Here is a 24436-nt window from a genome sequence, read left to right as displayed (position 1 = left end):
GAAATGTTATTAGGATGGCAAACAACATACTCTTTATCTGTAAACAATTTACTTTTGAAAGAAACTGAACTAATCATTCCTAAACTTTTAAACATTTCTTTGTATTTTGAGAGTTTACATTGTTAAGCTTTTTTAATGAAAAAAATCTATACTGAATCTTTTTCTTAATCATTAAAATGTCTTTAAAATTAAAAGAAAACACACTGATTGAAATTATTTAAACTCATACACCAAGGCTTATTTTGCAATCTCACGGAAAGCAAACCTTTGTTTTAACCTTTGAGAAGGTTAAAAGAAATTTTCAACGCCAACTGACAAGTTATATTTCTATTTAAAAATCTGAATCAAAAAGTAGAATTAAAATATTTGCTAAATATGGGTGAGAGATACTTCGGTGTTCACTACATTTGTTCTCAATATGGGTGTTGAATACCAATGTATTTGTTATATTTTAATCTTTACCTTTCTGTATGTGTTTGAAGCACTTCACAAAAAATATATATATGTAAAAAAAATTGAATCCCGAAGCATAACCAAGCAATTGCTACTTATGCAAGTACCATGACTAAAGTGAGCTAGAATGTAAGTCACTCATTTTATCTCCTTGGTGGAAGGAAATTCCTCTATAATTATGCATCTACCCACTCAACCATCTCCCATCTCCCCTACTGTCAGTGCCAATTCCACTGTTCTATCATTTATTTTTCTCATCTGCTTTCTTCCACAGCTTTCAACGATACATCACCTCATAATCATGCAGCCAGACAAGAAAAAAGAAAATATAATTAAAAGCAGAATTCTTTACATATACTCTATCATTGATATGTTTCCTATAAGATATTACATGAGATCAGTATCCACATTAATCACTTTAAATCACAAACTACTAGGGTCAGTGACTTTCATTATAGTTAAATCACTCTTACTCTCTTTGGCAAGTGTCATAGCCAAATGCAAAATTTATTTATTTCTTTATTCAAATATATATTGAGCAACTTCTACTTAGCACATATCACCAAATAAAAAACAAAAATTTCTGTCCTCACGGAGACTACATTATGAAGAGTCAGATAAGAAATAAGGTAATGCATAGCATAATTTCAAAGTCATTATAAACATATAATGAGTATCTGATGATGATGATGATGATATTGTCAAGATTCCTACTTTCTTTTCTTCCTGCCAGTTTCCATCCTCCTCCCCGTCACCACCACCACCAACAAAAAAAATCTCTGGATGCACTTGGTTTTAGCACTAAAATTTTAGGAGGTGGGTGTGGGTGCAGTGGGAGAAAGTGGTGGTGGGAAAATGAAGACACTGTCCTTGAACAATAAAAAAAAAAATTAAGTCTTTTTGTAATGTGAACGTTGCAGCTTCATGGGCAGCCAGCCAGTAGGCTCTCACGCCCTCTCTGACGCACTGTAAAATTAGAACACTACCATGGCATGTCGAATGTATGCTTTACATCAACACCGGGAAACACATTCCGCACTGTCTATACCACAAAATCAGTGTTTCCTCGTATTAATGTATATGACTATGTCTCCACAGAAGCAGAAAAGGGAGTTAGGGAAAGACGGGGGGCAATCACAAGTGGTGCATCTTCATAGGGAGAGAATTCTGCTTTATCTGAATACACCCTTGGTTATTTTTTTTTTCCAACAGCCTCCATTGTGTCATTTTTTTGTCATTTTAATGACCATATTTCCTTCATTTTGAAAAACAATACATAAAAGACATTTGATCCCTCAATGTTCCCCCTCACCGCTAGAATGCAGGTTACAATCATTGCCTACAGTTATCACAATATGAAAAGCTTTTTATCCTCTTAGGAATTTTTTTTAGAAAGAACATCCTTTTTATTTAATTCTACTGCCCAAATCTGTCGAAAATAGAAATGATTTTTATCTCAGCATTTAACAATCTAGTACTGAAAACAGGAGAACTTTCAGATGCCCTGATTCAACCAGAAAAAAATAACAAAAACAAAATAAACTTCCTATAAACATTGAGAAAGTGACCAAAGCCACAACCTGCCCCGCACTAACCTCATGAACCACCTTCTACTCCTTGGCAATGCACCCAGGGAGCGCACCCGAACAGTAACAGCGCCTTTGCCCTCTCCCTCACCTGAGCTGGGATTCCCGTCACAGTGTCACCGCATTCTCAATTATTACTCAAGTGTGTCTGCACTGCTTGTGAAAGGCAATTTCCCATCCATTCTTTCACATTTCCAAAGCCACTGTCCCTCATTTGGTCCTTGTCATTTCTCAAATACTTTATAGCTCCACCTAGCATGAATTGCAACCACAGAGGGCATTATCTTGAACTACTTCCTCCCAAACCTCAATGCTTCTCCAGTAACTGTGAAAGGAAATAAAGTTAATGTTTTGCAAGAAATTATATAAGCACACACACAATTTTGTTAGTGTTCTTATGCATGCACTTCCTGAACCCTATTTCCAGATCTCTATCCCCTCTCAGTCTGTAAGCGACAAATGGTAAGGACTCCCTGGTGTTGGTCTTTCTCTTGCTCCCCGGGATCTAACTGACCCTTGAAGCATGACAGATGTTCACAAATATTTTTTGAGCTGGTTTGAATTAAGTAAATTAGTTGAAAATCTTTGTCCTCTTCAAGCTACAGCATTTTTGTGTGTACTCTGCTAATCCCCATTGTTTCCCTACCCTGAATGACAGGCTCTGCCTTCGATTTCTGGTTACACGTCATTCTCCCCAGAACCCTAGTCACCAGCTCTGCCCAGGGGCCCCACTTTGATTCAAACTGAAAGTGACCCCTTAAGTCCACACCTACAAACCATACAGATTTTCCGTGCCTGGAGAAAATGACGGCCTTGTTTCTCTTCCAAAAGTATATGTTTATCTCTAACTGTGAGCAGAGATGAGCCTGAATTTACTACCAGATTGCCTTAGATACTTGCTGCCGACTTCCTCTGGTACCCATGTCTATAATACAATTGGTTCCCCAGTTCCACATCATTGGGTCTTCATTCCTCTGATGCCATAAATGAGGATCTTAGAAAATTTTAGTCCTTATCACTTCTTCCCGATGCCACAGTTCAAAGGAGCTTCCACCCACATTTTATGAATAACTTCTCAGGTCACCCATCATAAACAGCACCCACTCCCTGACATTATACTCTATTAGATCTAACTATATTGCACTCTAATCACCCATATCCCTTTCAGACACGGTGGGAGAAATACAAGAAACACGAGGGAACCCTACAACTGTATCAATGTGTTCTGGAAGAACTCTTACCTTCAATATACAAGTGTTAAAGTGAAAAACTCTAACTGTATTAGATAAATATGCCTCAACTACTACTAAATTTTAGATTTTATATAATAAGTATAATAAGATAGCCATCTATTGTTTTCCCCACCTACAACGCTATTCAAGGTCTGGAGACAAAATTGTTTAATGAGCTAATTCAGTTAGCTCTACGGAAAGGAACGAGACAAAGGCGTAAGGTATTCATTCAGTCTTCTGACTTAACATGCTGCATAAATGGGGTGAAGAGAGTGGCCAGCCAGGGTTTCTGCTAATTCTGAGGTCTCTGTATTCTAACGTAGACCTGCATGTAATTACTATAACCCATCTCCCTATTTAACCAATCCCCTGGGTTCCCTTTTGTCACCTATCAGAGATGTAAAATATAGTAATACAATTCTCTTGGCTAAGGTCTTCTCTGGATAATCAGAAATGTCTTATTTAGGTGTTTCAAGAGGTACCACTTAAAAGTTCAACTGAGCTTCACATACGGAATTTTAATAAATGTTACCACTTTAAAAAATATCAAAACTATTAATTACTAAAAGTTATGTTCTGATTTTTAAGTGTGTGTCTTTCATAATCATTCAAGAGAGTTAACTCAATACATCTAAGCAATGAGGTGAATGAGCAAATGTTGGGGTTCCGGAATTAAAGGATACTCCTGCTCAGGCCTATTGTTAATCTATTTAGCTTCAAAACCGAATGGAAGCCTCTCAAAAAAAAGAAAATGTCCAGAAGGCTTAATGACTAACATTCATCTTTCAAAATGCTCAAAAATGGAAATTTTAAACACAAAATTTATATAAAACTTACCATGAAATCTCTGCTCAACAACCTAGCATAGTACTTGGACTAATGGACTATCAAAAGAACAAGCACATGGACTTTTTATTTGCTGGTGTTCTTACCATTCACATTAGCCATCAAATCACTTTTCTTCAATCATGCTTTCATCTTTTCCTTTACAATAAAAGCTGTGGGGTTCCTTCTTCTTGATGTATCACAATTAAACTTCTGCAAATCATAACATCTAAATGTACCATTTACTCCATTAAAGTACTACTCTCATTCTCTTTTTTTTAATTTAATTTTTATTACTATTTGGTCCCCTTATACCCCCTCCCCCAGCAATCACCACATCTCATTCTCTTTATATGAATTATAATTCACAGTCCAATTTGTTCTCTCCCATATATCTTAACTGCTACCCATCCTTTATGGTCCAAACTGAATTTCCTCCTTTATCACTTAATACTCCATCATCAATTAAGTTTGCCCCTTCTACTATTAAAACAATAGTTTGAACCACAACATTTAATCTCAATGTTTTACATTTTTTTCCAATTATCTCCTCTCTTCTCCTCACATAGATTCTTAAACAGTGACCACTTCTTGTGATTATTCTTATCCCTCTTTAGATACTAAGAAAATTTTAGATATTATTTAATGATAAATTATTCTAAACTTTTTTCTATTTCTCATCAAATTATGTCCAAATGTTTATTGAATGTATTATTTATATTACAGTATATTATTTTAAATGGCACAGAAAATATAATCATATAATACATATTAGATAACAATGTAATATATAATATTATACAGAGGAAACCAAGCTAAAGTTTGATAACAGATTATGCTTTCTGTTATTCAAGGACTGCCCGAACCACACCACCTCCTCCACTAACAGCAGTTTGGCTGCAGATGGCTCACTGTAGGTGACATCTCTAGATATGCATATTAATACACAATGTATTCTGGTTAAAAATTAGACACTAGCATTCCTCAGAACTGTGATAACACGCCCAGCAATCTGATGAAACAATTTTACTTAAAAGTGTCCACCCAGAAGTTATGGGTATTTTCTCTCAGAAACTGTGTGGATTACAATTTCTGCTGTGTAATTCAGCAACCATTAACAAACCTTGTGAAACGTAAACTAAATGGATCCTTTTTCCTTCACACAGCATAATAACGTTCACCAAATGCTAGCAATAACATTCGTAAATCCTCACGTTATAGGATCAAATGATAAAAGCATAGTTTAAAAGTCTGTCAGGGTAGTCTAAAACAAGAAAACCAACACTTTCGCCAAACCACAATTTACAAAATAATTACAGTACACAAACATGAAAACATATTTGTACTCCATTGCAGTTACATAGAGAGAGGAAGATCCCCTCCCCCCCAAAAAGAAAGGGAAATCCCAAATCAGTAAACTAAACTTACATACATTATATATTAACACTTCTGAACAGCCTCTCATGGCAAATTTAAACTTTTGTCCTCAATTGATTAACACACACATTTTGTAGCCAGTGATACAATGTATCTAATTAGGCAGTGTTTGTGCAATGATTTGAATAGTTATTGAACTGTCACAGTATTTCATTTAAAAATGAAAAAATAAATTATATTAGTTAAAACAACTAAGGGTCTCATAAACTATGTGAACTCATGAAGTATGCTGAAAGCTACATGTCTTCCACCCAATCAGATGCTCACTGTCATTAAGACAATCACTGTCATCAGATGCACGCTGACTTGGAAAGAAAAGAAATACTTTTGAAAAATATATATGAAATACTAGAAGGATATTAAAGCTTATGTAAAAAGACAAAGATTCATAAGATATTTTAGTCTCTCTTAGCTTTCTGTGAATAGAAGCCCCTTCTAACTTATAGTTAATCCGTATTTTTTACAGTTGTATGTATGTACAATTTCGAGAATGTACTTAAGCAAAGTCTGACTTTAAAATTATATGTAATCAGCTTCACATTTTCTTTTTTTTTTTTCAGGGATTCTATCTGCATTTTTTATTATCATGTATTTCTTTCTTACATTTTTAATACTTCCTCAGTAAAGTTAAACAACACAATGATCTACACTTCAGTTGCTAAAATACTGATTCTCCTATCAGGGGTGTCCAACCCTTGGTCTGTGGCCACATGCAGCCCAGGATGGCTATGAATGTGGCCCAACAGAAAATTGTAAATTTACTTGAAGCCTTTTTTGTGCTCATCAGTTTTCATTAGTGTTTGTGTATTTAATGTGTGACCCCAGACAACCCTTCTTCTTCCAGTGTGACCAGAGACACCAAAAGGTTGGACACACCTATATCTAGACATTGAGTTTTACTCTGGAGAGTGAGCTGTCATCTCCACATTGTCATCTGTTATTTTCAAAATCTACCAGAGTAGCCGGCTCAGAGTAGAAAAACGCAGCTTTCTTCTCTGAGCAATGTAAAACTCTGGTTTGAGCAAGAGTGAAGAGTAAGGTGTAAAAGCAGGCTCTTGGACCTTGATTACTTTTGTACTTAATTCCAAAAATAAATTCCTCCCAAGAAGGTTAATTTCCTTTTAACTTTAAAAATGTGTAAAATCTACACACTTAGACATACACACACTCTTTCTAGTAACCTAGAAATGTACAAAATGGTCTATTTAAAGACAATGTGATATATAAAAGGATGCTAAAATTTGGGTCAGCAGCTCCAACTTCTTGAATGGGATCCACTGCAAGTCACTTAAATTCTTAACTTCAGTTTTTTCATCTATGAATGCAAGTAAACAATGATGGCAATATCCCGACTTGCCTTATAGGATTTTTATAATAATTAATATTAATAAAATAGATATTTATTAGCTTCCATTTCAAAGCACTTCCATTTATATAGTCAAATGTGATTTTTACTTTATGAATATTCTCATCTCATAAATAAGGATACTAAATACTCAGAAAAAAAAGATGACCAGACTAAATCACAAATCAACTAAAGACTAGTCTAAAAAAAGGCAAGAAACATGGTTTGCAGTGAGGCTGTTGCTTCCTTATCAAGGGTCCCTACCACTCCTTTTAAATAAATTCATAGTGTTGTATAGGACAAGAGTCTCAGGTCTGGCAAGGTCTGAGCAGTTGTTACTAATGCTATTCTTGCTAAATTTTAAGATGAAGCACAGTATTTTTCTGAGTCAGTTGTAAACAGGATAAGCTTAATGGAAACCCAACCTGATAAGTGTAGCCAACTTCAAAAAAAAAATTGACATGTAACTAACCAAACAGTATATATTAACAATGGCTAAGCCTCCCTTGGAGGCGGCAGAGCTTTAGATGTAAATGCCCTCTCCTTTACCTGCTGCAAGTAAATAAAACCATCTGTGACAACCGCATCTCATTAATAGAACACCCCAACCAGTGAATCCTTGCAGTCTGGTAACAGCAGGAATGTCAGCAGGAGTGTAGATTTTGAGCAACACAGCTAGGACTACAACCCAAATCTTTGATGCTTTATAAATGCATGTGATAAAGGCATTTCTTTCATTAACATGTTTAAAATTTTTGTAAGTTTGGGCCAATTTTATCTAAGCTGTGATAATTAAGATATGGAACAGAGGAGAATGTTAGATGTGTGTTTTTTCAAGGGATGTAAACAATAAGAAAGTTAGCCCATCATTGTATTAAGTTTACCGATCCAATAAATGGCTTTGTTAAGTGTGGGTATCTGCTTTCACAGAAGATCTGTTCTTACTAAGCTATACTAAGCAGCTGCTCACCATGCCAGCTGCAATAACACGTAGCAGCAGACTGAATAGATATAAAAACTGAACATGCAGAAATACACCTGAAACATCTAGTTATTTAAAAGCTGAAAGTAAAAAAAAGTGAAAAAATTGAAAAAAGGGCTTTGGTCCTCATGATTAAACTTATGAGTAAAGCATGAGGAATATGTAGTCATTTTATATGGGGAACATACAACTCATGAGGGAAATGTAAATTCGACCTAATCAAAAATGAGCGCTAAACAAATATGGTGCTCATGAACATATTCAAGTAATACCAATTTTTAAAATATTAATCAAGCATTTCTATCCATTTAAATTCATTATCAAAATTATTTTAAATGAAGATAAGTTAATTTTGTTATAGTCAGGGTATTCTTTTACATACTATAATAAATAACATAAGGATTACCAGAAAATAGCACAAAAAAAAAAACAACCCAATATCCTTTTTCTTCTAAATACCTTATATTTAGAATTAAGGGACTATCTTCTTACTGGATTTATATAAAAATGGTGATAAAGTACACAGGGCTGAGACAAGCAAAAAATGCTTTAAAACTAACCAAACTCACATCACAGGCATAAAGGCATTTCAAGTCATCTCTGTTATTTAGAGCTGAAATTTCTTAACATTTCACCAAGTATCGATAGAATGCCAAAGCTGAAGATGTAAAAATCAAGAATCTAAATCCTTTATCCATTCCTTCACACTATATAATTGTTTAATCAATCATTTGATGAATGAGAATTTTTTAAATTACTCATGCTAATTCAAACACAAATTTACATGATAAAAAGAGTATAAAAAGTTATGACATTAAAAATAAAAGCCTCTTTTTCTACCACCAAGCCTTACTCTCCAGAATCAATCACTGTTAACTGTTGCTTTGAGTTTTTTTGTCACTGCCATTAAAACATCAAATAATATGCTTTGAATCAAATTTAAAATATCATTTATTTTTCACCTTACTATAATTTTTTCAATAGACAATCTTACATTATCACTTATTTCAGGGCTGTCTTAAGCACTATCCAAGAAATCACATTTGAGGTACAACACATTCTCAAAAACAGTCGTTTCATTCAATGCCTTTTTGTTATAATGTTGATGAGAAAGCAATTAGTTTATGGTAAAACTGGTTTCATTATACATCATTCCACCACAGTTCTAAGAGCGTATAAACAGGCTTAAATGAGGACTTACTGTATTATATATTTTAATACACAATAAAATAATGCATAACTTTTTGAGTTTGGTTTGTGTACCATCTAATATCATCTCACATTTACCCACTATTTTGAAATCCCATTTTGAAAAAGACTGATTTAATGTCATTCTAGTTTTCTTCATTTCTGAGGTACAGTCAGCTACTCCATCCTATTCTTTTTTTAATTAGAGGAACTCCTAACATGACTGTGAGCTATACATATACACTTATACATATATATATATATGTATGTAGAGGTAGATACTTAGATGGAAGGACAGGAGGGAAGGGAAGAGGGAGGGAGGGAAGGAGATACTGTTAGGCCTTCTTTCACAAGGGAAAAATTCTTAAGCTGCCCTCACACCCTCTCAATATCTTGCCTAGATATTGAATTTGTCTCATCACTATCTCTAGAAATTTAAAGAAAATGCCCCCTATTTGCTGGGCTCTGTGTAATGAACATTATAGCTACCTGATTTCTCATCTTTCTGTAGACAATATTGTTTTTCTCTGTGAAGTATTTCAAGTTTTCTCCTTATTCTTGAAATCTGGTATTTCACTCAGATATATTAATTAGTCATTTTATCAATCTTTCTTGGCCATTGGTAGAGCTGTAGAATCTGAATACTTAAAGCATTCGTTAGCTCAGAAAAATATTCTAGAGCCTGCCTCCACAGTCTTGATTCCAGAACTCCTATTAGAGTTTTAGATACAATCTCCATGATTTTTAATATGACTCTTAGAGCCTCGGAACTCCTAGAGTCCTAAGGGAGCCCCAAGAGTCATAGATAACAACCTCAAACAATGTCTACAACTCCATGGGCAGGAGTCTAGAAAAAGCTGCCAATACTGAGGACAAACCCCATCCCCAGCGTCCACATCACCAAAGGAAGGAGTAAGGGGGAAGTAAGTAAAGCGTAGGAAATATAGTCAATAATATGGTGAAAATTATGTGTGGTGCCAGCTGTGGTGCTGGAAATATCAAGGAGAGCACAATGTCAAGTATATATTGTCTAACCACTAAGCTGTGCACCCAAACCCAATACATAATATAAAGGGAGGGAAGGAGAGAGTAAAGAGGGGAATCTCAGAATTGAACACATTCCTGGGTACATTCCTACCCTTTATTATGTCACCAACCCCACCCCCTCAAATCTCCAGCTTCAATTAAGATCACACAAACGAGTTAGATGGACCTCTAGTCACCAATAAAATTTCCAGATTTCCAATTGATCTCTCAACTCCCAGACTGGAACCCCAATACCCCATCATACCCCTCCCTTGGTCTATGCCATAACCTTCTCATAACTCAGTTTTCTCCATAACACTTATTACCATCTGTCACACACTTTATATTTATATATATATATATATATATATATATATATATATATATACACACACACACACACATACACGTTTTATGTGTCACTCTTACTACAATATAAGTGCCATGAGGGAAGATTTTTTAATCTATAATATTTTGTTCATTGCTATATCCCCAGAGTCTAAAACAGTGCCTGCAACATAGTGGGGGCTTATTAAGTAGCTGATTTTTTAAAATTGTCTTTTAGCTGTATTATCTGGGAAAATTCTGGGTCATTCCAGAGTATCTACTGAGCACACCTTCACTCAGCCCACTGAAATTTGAATCTGGTATTTATTGATAATGACTACCTCTTAAATATTTCTCAGGAATAATAAGAATATTTGTAAGTTCTTTATGTTTTCTAAATGAACTCTTTTCCATGAGGTCAGGTCTTTTTTTCTTTTGATTCATTTTTCACTAAGTCATCTGTGTCCTTCTTGTATTATTATTGTTAAAATGTCAAGTTAGCCTCCTCAAACCATTCAATTATAATCAATGGTTCCATTATTTAGTAGAGGTAATCAACAGGCTTTTCTGTATTTATGAACAGGTGTGCTTTCCCATTAGTCCTCTCCTCTGAATGAGAGGAAATAGAATGGTAGAGGATCAGGGTCCAAGCAAGGACAGTTTTACTAAAACTCTAACAACTTCAGTGCATTTGACTCATAGCTGAGTAATGTCTCCTTTGTTTTTTTCCTTTGTATCACTGTGTTTGTATCACTTGAAATGGAAGAAGCAGCAGGCCTGTCCACCTTAGAGTGGATAGAGCAGGCAAGATAAACCACTTGACAGACCTGAAGAATTTCAGTCATTTTTTGTTTTGTTTTGTTTTTTAATAAATGGAGAGAGTTTATATGCAACTCTAGGTATGTTTGTTTTTTGAATTTCTAAGCTGCTAAAATATGGTCATGCTTTTGTTAAATAAAAATGTCTGGATTCAGCTGAAAAGCTTATTAACATATGGGCCATAATAATCAAAAATAATATGACACAAAAAACTTTAATCACTAACAGATGGTTCATTATAAACATTCTGAAAAATGACAAGTCATTTCATGTATTACAAAATTTCATAAGAGCCAGGAGAACTATCAGACATTAGGGACAAGTGTTTAAATTTGTTCCTAAATCTACTGTGTCCCAGGCTACACATCAAAAGAGATAAATGAATCCAAAATAAGAAAAACAACAACAAAATGCTTTTGTTACTAATTAGAAAGCAAATATTCTCGTTCTGTTACAAAGTATGCTTGAAGAGAGAGCCTGTGTTGCTTAAATGTATTCTTTTAATGGACTGGCAAAAAGAGATAAGGCTATAAACTCCTCTTGGCATCAAAAGTCTGGGCTTGGAATCAGTGGATTCTTAAGGTTTATTTGGAAAAGCACGCATCTTGACAGCTACCACAGAGGGCAGTTCATTTTAACACCACCCTCCTTGCACAGATATCTGGGTTGTCTAAGATGTGTGTGTGTGTGCCTGGCAGGGGACGGAAGAAGTGACAACTTCAGTTAAGGAAGTAAAAGTCTCCCTCCCTAACGCTCTTATCTGAGTGGTGGTACCTTTCCAGTCCTTCCTCTCCAGACCTGGTAGTCATTTAAGAGCCAGGATGTCCATAAGCAAATATAGTCACAATTCTGATGTATTGGTAACAAAAATGTACGAGAAATTCTCCCAGTCTTTTCAAGGAGTGATACAAGACTCATAGTCTACAAAAGTAACAAGATAGAGTTACTGTATATAAACATCAAACCTGGAAAACCTGGAAATAATAAATTCATATAAATTAAGGGGCTAAAAAAGATTCAGTTTCTTTCCCTGTCAATGCATGGAAAAGCTGTTCACTCCATGTGAATATTTCAGTACAATTTGACCCAGTGTACATAGTCCTCTTTGGAAGATGCTGAGAATATTATCATTGTGTGTGTGTGTATGTGTGTGTGTATATATATACATGTATCAGTTTATAAGTCGGTATCTTTCTCAACATTTCATCTATATTATCTCTTAAAACAGAAATTAGGCTCCATCCAGAGCTCAAACTTCCTAACTCTGACTTCCTAATAATTCAGAGGTTTGAGGAAATGGCTGGCCATTTGTTGAACAGGATTAGGAAAGATGCATTCCCAGAGTTGAGAATCAGAACTTGGATTGCATTTTTCCTTATGAAGAAAAAAATGAAAATAAAAATGAAACCTTACTATTAACACTATAGATTAAATGGCTTTTGATTGCAACCTCAGAATCCAACAATTTATAATGTTGTAGCTATTGAAAAAACTGAGTAAACTTTAAAAGTCAACCATTTAAAATAGAATATCCATGTTGCATTATAACTTCAAAAGCACTTTATATATTTTTAAAATACCTCCTCATACAAACATTCAGTTAATCTTCCTACCAACCCAAAGTCTGGCAGAGAACATGGTATTTATTTTTCAAATGATGTCATTATCACAGGAAGTGTAACTGACTCACCCTAGCTCACGTCATCATTAATGGGGATGTTTCCTTCATTGCAAGTGAGGCCCTCTACCTGCCCCCACATTCCCAACTCCTTTCATGTGTGTCCAAATTCTTATTATCTTCACAGTCCCAGGTCAAATATTTCTGTTCTCATGAAGACAGTCATAAAACCTCCCTGCTGACAGTGACGGTTTCTTCCTTTGACTTCATAACACTTGCTTTCTCTTCCTGTCATGACTAAGTGGATTTGGAATCAGAAGATTTCACTTGGTATCTGCTTGGCTACTTACCATCAGTGTTATCCTGAAGGTAAACTAATCATAGTAACTGCCTGAACAGCAGTTTCTGCATTAGTATGGAAGAGGAAACAGCATATATGCCCTTAGAGTTACTTAGAAATATAATTTTGGTAAAACAAATGGGAAAGAACTCTGTGAACTACAAAGCCCTGTCCAAAGTTCTCTTCACACACACACACACAGAAATGTATCTAGTTTTTCTTTCTTACATACAACTTTTATTTGCCCTATTTTCTGGTTGAAGGAAGACTCTATAACTAATAAATAGTTGACTTTTGTCACAGCAGTCATTTCTGCCTCACAACTAAGTATTTGATACAAATTTCTAAAATGAATGAAGGACTGAGGGTATGCCAACACTAGCCAAGGTAGGTCTCATAAGGAAGAACACTCATCACCACCTGCTAAATGTGGGAAGCCAAAATCTGACTTCAACGTCCAATCTCATTGCCCATTTCTTCTTCGCTACCACTTCAGTCAACCCAGATTTATCTGATTCCATAAATATTCCCTGCATTTGTCTGGCTCTCGGTCTTGGACCAAATCAATACAGCCTTTCCTGTCCTTTATCTGTTGAAAGAGTATCCAATCTTATATACCTAGCTCAAATGCCATTTTCCCATGAAGCTTTCCTTAATCTCAGCCACTGGAAATGACCCCCCCTACTCTTAAATCCACCGTATTTGTTCATATGTCTCACAGCCATTATCATTTGACCACACAATATATGTGCTTATGTGTGGGTTATCTAACCTAGTACATTGTGATCATGTTAAGATCAGCATTATGATTTAGTTATTTTCATATCCCACAAAAGATGTAGTAAAATGTCTTCCATATGGAATGTACTCAAATAATATAAAGGGTGGAGCAAAAGTAAGTTTACAGTCGTTCATATGGAAAATAATTCAACAAATAATACATAATAATTTAAGAATGAACTCTGTTTCACATACTCACAACTGTAAACATATATTTGCCCCACTCTGTATGGGGCCTGACTGCATGGTTTTGCCTTATAAATTGCCATAAAAACATAAAAAAGATTTTACAAAGTGGTAATCTACTGTTTGAAGTCATTATTACTGATCATTCCTATCAAGATAGCATATCATGGGCAGAAACATACCTTTACTAACATTTAAAAAACTACAAATACATAAACAAACTACTTATCATCTGATTTCCTCCATAAGTAGAGAGCAGCATGTTCTTATTAACTGCAACTTTATCATTAAAGAATGATTTATTTAAAAAGCTAAAGTACTCAATATGACATCCAGTTAAAAGCGTAAAAGATACTTTAGAAAATAACAAGAGGTTGACGCATTTTAAATGCACATCATTTTCATCTTTCATCACCCCAAGCACCCAACCGAACATAACGGCTACCAATAGTCCTCATCTTGTTATTATCGTAGCATAAATTCCTTAATAACAAGGGCACACAAGTCCCCCCTCTCAGGCATACTTAAATCACATAATCCCTCACTCTCATTCCCCCCAAGCAGCTCCAGACACAGTGCACACTCAGCCCACCAACAGCTGTCCTCCAGACAAAGTGCGTTCCGTGCCTTCTCATCGGGTAGGGGCTCCCAGATTTCTTTAAAAAAATATATCCTTTTAGATGCTAAGCCTCTATGGACTCATTTTATGTCATTACCTTCACTGTATTACTTAACTCAAGAGAATTTCTGAGTCTTTCTGCTATTTGCTGCATTTTTGTCCCTCCCCCACCAATAAACAACCTTGAATTTATTTGTGGCGCACTACTGGCCCCTTTCTAATCTGACACTTCAGGAAGGCTTGCCCAAAGACTTGGGAGATACAAACAGCGGTCCTTTTAAGACACCCATCAATGTGGAACCTTCTCTAACAACTTCTTCATTGTCTGAACCGACTTAGACTGTTATTAATGACTCTCAACTAATGAGGGAAGCATGCCCTCTTAGCGGGTATCAAAATCACTGTCAAGGAAAAGGGATGTTGGTTTGAAAAAATGTATTGAGTTTTATATTAAAATTGTATTTAGAATTTAAAGAAAATGTGTTCTTCCAAGCACAAATATGACTCCAGTTAAAAGTATCAAATTTTGATAGGTAGGAGCATGAATTTAAAATTAATTATCACTGTGTACTAAATAGTAAATAATGTGGCCCTTACAGAGTGTAATGAGTAAATGTTCAGCATCTTTCAGTAAATCCGTATTTCCTTTATATGCCAAATTTATCACAAATTCTGGCAATATTTTAGACTTACTATTAAAGAAAACATTTTTTTAAATTCTAACTTACAATTGGCAGAAAAGAAAAAGAGGAAGAAAGAAGGAAGGAAAGGAAGAAAGAACCAGGGAAAAATAATGCCATGCTATCATATCAGCAATGAATAAAGCACCCTTGGTGGAAGATGCTAATATGATTTAAGAGCATGGGCACAGTGAATAAATACACTCACCTCAGTTATATGAGGATTGGGGTTAAAACCACAGAGGCTACACACAGTGGTTTTACATCCAGTGCATGTGTTAAAATTGGCCTTTTCAGGAACGTGCAACAGCAATTCAGTGGTATTGCAAAGAGGACAGATGGTTTTAGTGGGGCCTTGCATTGGAATCTGGGCTGCAGATGAAGTCGGTGGCTGAGGTTTCCCAGGTCCTGTCTGGCTTACTGGTTCTGTAGACTGCTGAGATGAGGGCTTTGCTGGGCCAGGCTGTTGAGGTGGGGGCTTTGCTGGGCCAAGCTGTTGAGGTGGGGGCTTTGCTGGGCCAGGCTGTTGAGGTGGGGGCTTTGCTGGGCCAGGCTGTTGAGGTGGGGGCTTTGCTGGGCCAGGCTGTTGAGGTGGGGGCTTTGCTGGGCCAGGCTGTTGAGGTGGGGGCTTTGCTGGGCCAGGCTGTTGAGGTGGGGGCTTTGCTGGGCCAGGCTGTTGAGGTGGGGGCTTTGCTGGGCCAGGGTGTTGAGGTGGGGGCTTTGCTGGACCAGGCTGTTGAGGTGGGGGCTTTGCTGGGCTAGGCTGTTGTGCTGAGGGTTTTGCTGGGCCAGGCTGTTGAGCAGGTGTCTTTGTTGGGCCTGACTGCTGAGCAGGAGTCTTTCCTGGCCCAGGCTGCTGAGCCAGAGACTTTACTGGCCCAACCTGTTGTGCTGGAGTCTTTGCAGGCCCAGGTTGCTGAGCTGGAGATTTTGGTGCCCCCACGTGTTGGGCTGGAGGCTTTGTTGGTCCTGGAGGCTGAGCTGAAGACTTTGGCCCAGGCTGCTGAGCTGCCGGCTTTGCTGTCCCTGGTGGCTGGGCTGGGGGTTTTGCTGTCCCAGGCTGAGCTAGGGCTTTAGCTGGCCCTGCTTGCTGAGCTGAGGGTTTTGCAGGTCCAGGCTGTGGCGTGGGAAGTTTTTCAGGTCCAGGCTGCTGGGCTGGAGGTCTTCCAGGACTTGCTTGTTGAGTCAGTGGCTTGGATTGGCTTTGCAGTAAGGGTTTGACTGATTCTCCCTTGACTGTGTCTACCTGTTTAGTCTGAGGCCTAGTTACATCTCTTTGAAGTGGCAATTCCGTCTGGTCTGTCTGAGGAGCCTGGGTAAGCCCCTGAATTGGCTTTCCAGTTCCTGGAGGTTGTTTCATTTTTTCTGGTTGCTGAGAAGATACTGATTTGGGAGAGCCATCCCGCTGAGGTGGGGCGCTTACAGGTCCTTGCTGCTTAGGAGTTGTCTTGGGTGACTGTTGTGATGGAGGCTTTGTGATTCCTTCAGTTTTTCCTTGTTCCTTCTGAGCTATTTTTTGTTTCTTGGCGGTTTCTTCCTGGGACGCATCAGAGTCTGATATCAAATCAAAAGGATTGAACTTATTTACAACAGAGGAGACAGCACTTAAAGGGTTAACCTCTGAGAGGAAGCCAGGCATCATACTAGACTTGTGCTCTTCCTTAAAATCAGTTCTGGACTTTGATTCTTTCAAACTAATAGTGGAAGGACTTCTTCCAGGCAATTTCTGCTCTGACCTCAAAGTGTCTGTAGTTCTACTTTTACTGAGACCAGGTTGAGCTGGACGCCCAGGGTCTGGCGGTTTTCCTGGTGGCTTTGAAGGGTGACTACTATCCAACTCTTGTTTCCTAGAAGAGTGAAACAAACAGAAGTGAAAATGTTGAATTTATCACAACTAAAAGTAGTATAAAAGTTATAAATTGCTTATAGCCTCATAATTATAAATGTATAAATATCACGAGAATCCATTTTTCCAGCATCCTAGAAATGATCATAAAACTTTTAAGGCCTTTATTACTTTCTTTATAGGCCCAGGGTAAAGATTTTCAACAAGAATGCAAATAAAAGGGAGAAAAATGCAATACTTAACTACTAGGAGGGATGACAAAATAAGAAAGCTAGTTACAAAGCATTCATAATAAAATTAATGCACACATAAACTTAATAGAATCTGGCCATACTTAAAACCTAATTAAACATACTGACTCAACAAATCAATGCAATGCTATAACCCAGTACATTCATGTTCACAGGTGTATCCTTTCTCATTAAAAGTTATAGTGCAAGCATATTAGTCTCTCAAATACTAGTAATGACTAAGAAATAAAATACTCATTTTAAAATGTGGGAATTCCCTGCAACTGTATTTTGTTGCTTTTTGTTTTTACTTGATTATGACAATTTACATTATTACATAAAGCAGACAATGTTACATCAGGGGCATTTCTAGTAAAGAAGGTTACATTCAGCAGGGATTCTGACAAAGCTAATCAGTTATTCTTTCTAAAATGGTAATATCCATCAAATATTAACTTTATAGAATGAAAATTCTTCCTAATTAGCAACTTTTGAGAAACATTTCCACCTTTCTTGTAGAAGAATGTTATATCATTTAATTTTTTTCTAACAGCTAATTCTGAGATCTCTTTGCAGGGTAACAATAGATACGTAAAGCATCTTGAGATATAGCCTGCTATGCAAACAGCAACAAGGTAGCTGTGACCCCACTTCAAAAATATTGCTACTTTCCCTAAAGAAAATACATGATGATCATTTTACTTAATATTTTCTACAATATTTGCCATTGCTATTTTTAGATTATTAATATCAATGCCATTCTGTTTAAAATGTAACAAGTTGCCCTGGCCAGGTGCTCAGTTGGTTAGAGCATCTGCCCAATATGCCAAGGTTGCGGGTTCAATCTCTGGTCGGGGCACATACAGGAAGCAACCAATGAATAAATAAATAAGTGGAACAACAAATCTCTCTCTCTTCTTTCTGTCTCTCTCTGTCTCTCTCTCTCTTTCTTCCCCCTCTTACAAATAAATAAATAAATGTTAATGGTTTTGCTAACAAGACCAAATTTAAATGACTATGTTAAAGAATTAAAATAGTTGTTTCTCATATATACTTTTAGCCCAAAATCAAGTACATTAATTTTTTTAAGTCATTCTTTATTGATAAATTTGAAATAATATGCTGCATTAGAATTACAGATAAAAGGAAATTATAAGTATTTTGTTTGATAGCTAGCTTTTTCATTTTGAAAAAGATTTACTTCTAATTAGAAGAAAAAAAGGAGAAAAACAGATCCAGTAGCACTTAAAATATAAGGTGATCACAATAAAGTTTACAGGTTTTTAACTTGTTTCATCAAAATTTACCTGCTCATGGGCGGGTTAATTTTAAATTTCAGGTCATCTGTTAGTTAATGTAAAGCATGATAGAAAAATACACAGAAGTGATACTTCTAATTAGCAAGGGGTCATAAATAAAACAATCTATAAATAGCAATATATACACAAAATGATTTTCTAATAAAAGAGTAAATAAAATTCTTATCTGGCACTGTCCCCCAGGAAAAAAGTTACAAAAACTTTAGATATTACCATGTCTCTGAAACCTTTATTGAAACAAGGAACTAAAATTAATCTCCATATTAATTCCAAGAGTTCAAATATGTTTCTAAAATGCTCTGCAACATATTTTCACCTGGGGAAAATAATTTTGAATGTTTCTTTATAGGCCTTCCTATATGCTCTCTTCCATATGAAGGCAGAAAAGCCACTGTACACCTATAATAGATTATTTTCAGAAAGTTCCACTGTTTAGATCTTTATATTATTCTAGCAATGTTGTGCATTCAATTAATAAAATAGACCAGTCCTTGAAGGGCATATGCTTAGGGACTCTGGTATAGAAGTGACTACCCTATAAGTAATTATTTAGACAAGTTATTGAATTGGCTGTCTTGTACAGAGTCCTAAAAATCAGTATTTAAGCAGAGTGCCAAAAAATCTATTCTTTTTTTTATTGTTATTCAATTACAGTTGTCTGCATTTTCTCCCCATCCCTCCACCCAAAAAATCTATTTTTAATTTAACTAAATAGTACACTATTGAAAATACTATTATACTTAGTCACTGTTTTGTGATATTATTTTACTTAATCAACGTATGTACTAAACAAATAAAAAATAACTTAATGAATACCAAATAAAACATATTTAAAGTTAGCAGCTTGTATAAGAAACTAGAATTGCATGTACTATCGACAAATATAAGTCGTACTATATAACAGAGTTCCCGCATGAGAAAATACCTCTATAGCTATAAAGACTGCCCTATAATTCCAGTTGTAGTTGCTGTAATTATGTAAACAAACAGAAAACATGGAGATCTGGGAGTGAGAAATAGAAAGACAATCATTAAGAGAAAAATGTAAGCTCAATACCAAACAAAAATATAAAGATGTCTTAGCAAATTGTCTTTTGGTGAATTTTTGTTTGTTGTAACAGTTGTTCTGTTAAAAAGAAAAATGATTAAAATGCAGTATATGTCTTATTTACTTCACTCTGAACTCCTGGACAACATGTTTCACTCAGCCTTGCATCACTAGTACCAACCCCAGTAACTAGTAGATGAGCGTTAATGACTGAAGAATAACAATGAGTGAATGAATGAGTGAACAGGGCAGGTTCTGTATTATTCTAGATTAACGCTGCTTGAATTCTTTCCAAATGGATACATTCCATATTATTTTTAGACCCTGGATTTGGCCTGATGCTCTAGGAAGAGAAACAGTTGTGGAAGTGTCTAACCAGTAGGCGAGGCCTGAAGGAATTCTAAAGAAAATAACTGAGTAAGTCAGAATTCCTATAAGATATCCTACTAATCAGAATTGATTTTTAGGCCTTGCCGGTATCTCAGTTTGTCAGGGTATCATCTCAATAAGGCAAGATTGCGGGTTCCATCTTCGGTCAGGGCACATACAAGAAGCAACCAATGAATGCATCCGTAAGTGGAACGATAAACTGATGTTTCTTTCTCCTCCTCCCTATCTCTCTCTAAAATCAATAAAAAAAAACCTTAATAGATGTGGTTTTTAGTAAAGTCCTTTTCATATGACATATCTGTATCTTTAAAAAGAATGAGTAGAATAAGTAATAAAATTGCATTTCCCTGGGTCTACAATGATTCAAAAATCCAGGAGCATTTCATTTGCAACCTGTGACTTCTAGCTTGTAACTACCCATGCATTATACAACATCACTGTTTTACTATTGTCAACCCCAGATTAGAATTTTTTCTTTCATAGGTTAGCAGAACAAATGGTCCAGCTCAAATGAAGTAAACATGTATTCAAGTGCGGGATGTAAAAGCAGTTGGAATGCTAAAAATTTCTGTTAAATGTAACACAATAGGCAATGACAACTTGACAGTGCTGAGTCACATAAAATTTTATATTAGGGATATAAGCAACTACAGGAATTCATTTTGATAGTGTAGAGGATATTAGAGCTTCAAGAGACTGAGAGATTAATCCATGGTTATAAAATTAGTCACAGAAATATGGTGTTTTGATTCCTGAGGGTGAAAGGAAGGGTGAACTTCCTTTGCACTGACTTTCCCATATGTAAAATACAGATACATCAAATTAACTCATAACAATGAATAATTCAACGTACACCTTGTCTACAGCCATCATTGCTGGTGCCACTCACTGCTGATATTAATATCACTAGTTTTTTATTTATAGGGTTTCTTCATGTTAAAATTCAAACAAAAACACCCCTCTCAATTTTTCATTGATTCTCACAATGATTTTACGAGACAGGTAAGACAAGTATTTCTTCCCTTATTTAGAGGCAAGAACACTGAGGCACACATGACTGAGAAGCATTTATCATTTACCATGAGTCAGTTAAAATTAATAGGGCAAGAAACTAGGTCCCTGGGTTCTCAACACTTACTTCTTTAAAATTTGTTTTTATATCAAACTCCACCTCTTAAAACTTCAAATAATTTGGGTATACTTTCTCATATATACTTAATGTGTTTTTAATATTTAAATGATAAACCAGGTGTTTCTTTGGTTATCGCCTTTGGGGATAACAACTTTCTAAAAACTATCTTCTCTAATATTAATAGAAATCTTTCAGTAAAATATAAGCAGTTGCAAAAATTAGAAAGATATTGTTTATATATTTAGATGAAACTTTCACCAATAACAGGGCACAGATTACCTATTAATAAGAATTCTACCATAATATTATCAATTGAGAGCTTTAAAAGTATGCTTTCTGATACAAATATGGCATAAACATCAGCATTTCACAGGCTGAAATAATATTTTTCAGACACCCTCTAAAAGAAGAAAAGTTAGGAATTTAGAAATCAAAGCTCACACTCTTCTCAGTATTCGTAACCAGCATGCTAAACCTGTTGCTTGTACCACTTAGGAGAAAGGGCAGAACAGGCACACATTTCTAAAGGTTAATAGAAGTACTGTGCCTCATTATTATCGTAGGAAAATCTAGTCTATGAACATTCGAAATATTTTCCAAGTCAAATTTTCATCAGTAGTGAAAAATACTCCATATCATAAGCTGTACTACTTAAGGTAACGGATAAGAAAGGCTATTTACCAAAGAAATAGCCCATATATTACTAGTTTAAAAACACAGAAAAACATATCCACTATAAGGAGCTGGCTTAACTAGCAGTGGTGGTTTCATCTCAAGAAAACAGAGTTTTTACCTGATATATATTAGGCATTTAAGATTTTCGATGAGAACTATCGTCATAAAACATACTAAGTATATGAAACATTTTACGTTTCTTCTATACTAAACCTAATATTGTAGACACATCATATTCACATGCTTATGTGGTAGCTCCTAAGTTAAAAGGTTTACTTTATGAAGAACAGTATAAGAATCTACACTCATGTACCCAGATCTGTCATATTTCCACTACCTCGAATGAAAATTATGTTTCCCTTCAGTTATCCTTACTCAGGAATGGTTTCAGCACCACGGATAGAGAACTATCATTCTCTACGGGAGAGTGAAAAGTTAAAGGGTTTGTTTACAATAATAAAAGGCAGGGAAGGCACAATGATTATACCCTCTTACTACTCTAATTAGAAAACAACTAATTTATTGGGATGAAGGAAAATGGAGAGCAAGAAACGGAAATGAATACGTTAATGTTACAGACTAGCTCTTAATTGCCTGTACAAGTTGTCATTTATTTGCTTTGTCTTTAAAAGTATGTGCTGGTAACTAATTTCTAGATAACACAAATTCACATGCTCTCCCATAAACCGTAAGACACTTTCGTGTATAAAAGAGTGGCTTTAAAAAACAGCACATGCTAATTCAGAAATACATGTACAGCACCTGCCTTGCGGTGACCAAACCATCTGTTAATGCCACAACATATTTTAGGGCCCCACACTGAACATAAAGATGTATTCATTTTATACCTCCTACCTAAACAGCTCCTGTTCTCCTCTGGGGGTGGGATAGGAAGGAAAGACAAATCACCTCCAGAGGAATTAATGGTATTATTGCAGAAACGTTTAGACATCATTTACAGAGAAAAAGACCCCAAAATGACTGAGGAGGTTTAAACAGAGGCAGGTAAACACCCATGCCCATCCAATTCCCAACACGTCTGTTCTGAATTAATGGAAGACTTCCAGATTAGTGAAACACTGGAGGGCGTCTCTCCACGCCATCCAAGAGGGAAAAGGTTCCAAAAGGCCAAACATTACAACCCAAAATCACAGTTCCAAGGATGCAACCCTTGACTATCCCACCAGAAACTCTACAATGCATCATTTTTATTCTGCCCATCAGACAGAAGGCTTATAATTTCTTTACCGCCACCCCATTAGGGAGAATAAAACGAACGGGGACGACATATATGTACTGCCGTGCCGGCACCTATGTGCAAGGGAAGCTGTACATATATGCTCGGACAGAAGCAGCATGCGGTGCGTGCCTGTGCAAGGAAGGCGGCTCCGCAGCGGCCACAGGAACGCTTCCCTTGGGCAGACCCTGCGCCCTTGACATGACAGCGGCGATCTGTCTCCTCTCCTCTTCGCTCAGCTGGCTCAGATCTGCCTCCACGCCGGCCGGAATCACGGGGTGCGAGGGGCTCCCCGCCCCGCCGGCCCCTCCTCCGGCGGCCGCGGCGGCCGCTGCCGCCAGCCCTTCGGGGAGCCCTTCCCCTTCCAAGCTCGCCTCGTTGCCCATGGCTCAGGGGGACTCGGGGCCGCCGCGCTCCCTCCCGGCGCTGCGTCCCGGTCGGGAAGCCGGGGTCCGCCGCGGGGCGCGCAGGCGGAGGAGTCCCTGGGCTCGGGACCCGGCGTCGCTGCCCGCAACCACGGGCGGGGATTAGTCTCGCTCGCAGGTGACGCCCGCGGCCGGTGCCTCCTCCATGTTGGACAACGCCAGCCAACCTTTGCAGAAGACAACTCCCGGACGCCGCCTCAGCGCCCCGAGCCGGGGAGAAGCAGATCTGAGCAGTGCCAGCCGCCCGCCGTCCGCCCCTCCCACCGCGCCCCGCCTCCTCGCAGTGCGCATGCGGGCCTGGGAACAGGTGATGTCCGTGCCCACGCCTATCCCGTCTGCGTCGTTCGGCATCCTTCCCCTTGCTCAGCACCGATTTAAAGGAGCCCAGCGAGAGTACAGGTTAAAAACCTGGCGAAACAGCCGTAGTTTCTCTCAGGCATATTGCAGCGTGCCTCAGCCTGCCTTTTGGCGAACTACATTCATGGGGGGGCAAGGGGACTGGTGAGGACGTGTCTGTTCCCAGCTTTGATTCATGGGATTTGTAGTGTAAACTTTTTTTTTTTCATGACCCCTGATTGCATTCTATGTACTTTAGACATAAATGTTTTTGCTTTTCACTTTGAAGTTATTCTTATTTTTCTTTTTTTAATTTTGTTTGTCTAGGAAGGTTTCAAAAGATACTAGGAATTGG

General features: G+C 37.0%; 1 protein-coding gene across 8 annotated transcripts in view; it reads right to left on the bottom strand.

Annotated features, from left to right (window-relative positions):
- PCLO (piccolo presynaptic cytomatrix protein) overlaps positions 1 to 23928 on the bottom strand; it is a 353234-nt gene extending 329306 nt beyond the window's left edge. For all 8 annotated transcript variants that reach the window (XM_053926477.2, XM_053926478.2, XM_053926480.2 and 5 more), the window contains exons 1-2: positions 23453 to 23928; positions 15652 to 17290 (exon numbers count right to left, since the gene is read on the bottom strand). In XM_053926477.2, coding sequence (XP_053782452.1) covers positions 15652 to 17290; positions 23453 to 23706 — 1893 coding nt within the window. In that variant the 5' untranslated portion in view covers positions 23707 to 23928. The remainder of the gene's footprint in view (positions 1 to 15651; positions 17291 to 23452) is intronic.
- Between the last annotated feature and the right edge of the window lie 508 nt (positions 23929 to 24436).

The sequence above is a fragment of the Desmodus rotundus genome, chromosome 6, assembly GCF_022682495.2.
Source record: "Desmodus rotundus isolate HL8 chromosome 6, HLdesRot8A.1, whole genome shotgun sequence".
NCBI lineage: Eukaryota > Metazoa > Chordata > Mammalia > Chiroptera > Phyllostomidae > Desmodus > Desmodus rotundus.
The sequence above is the reverse complement of the archived record's forward strand: the minus strand, read 5'-3'. Positions and strand labels throughout refer to the sequence as shown.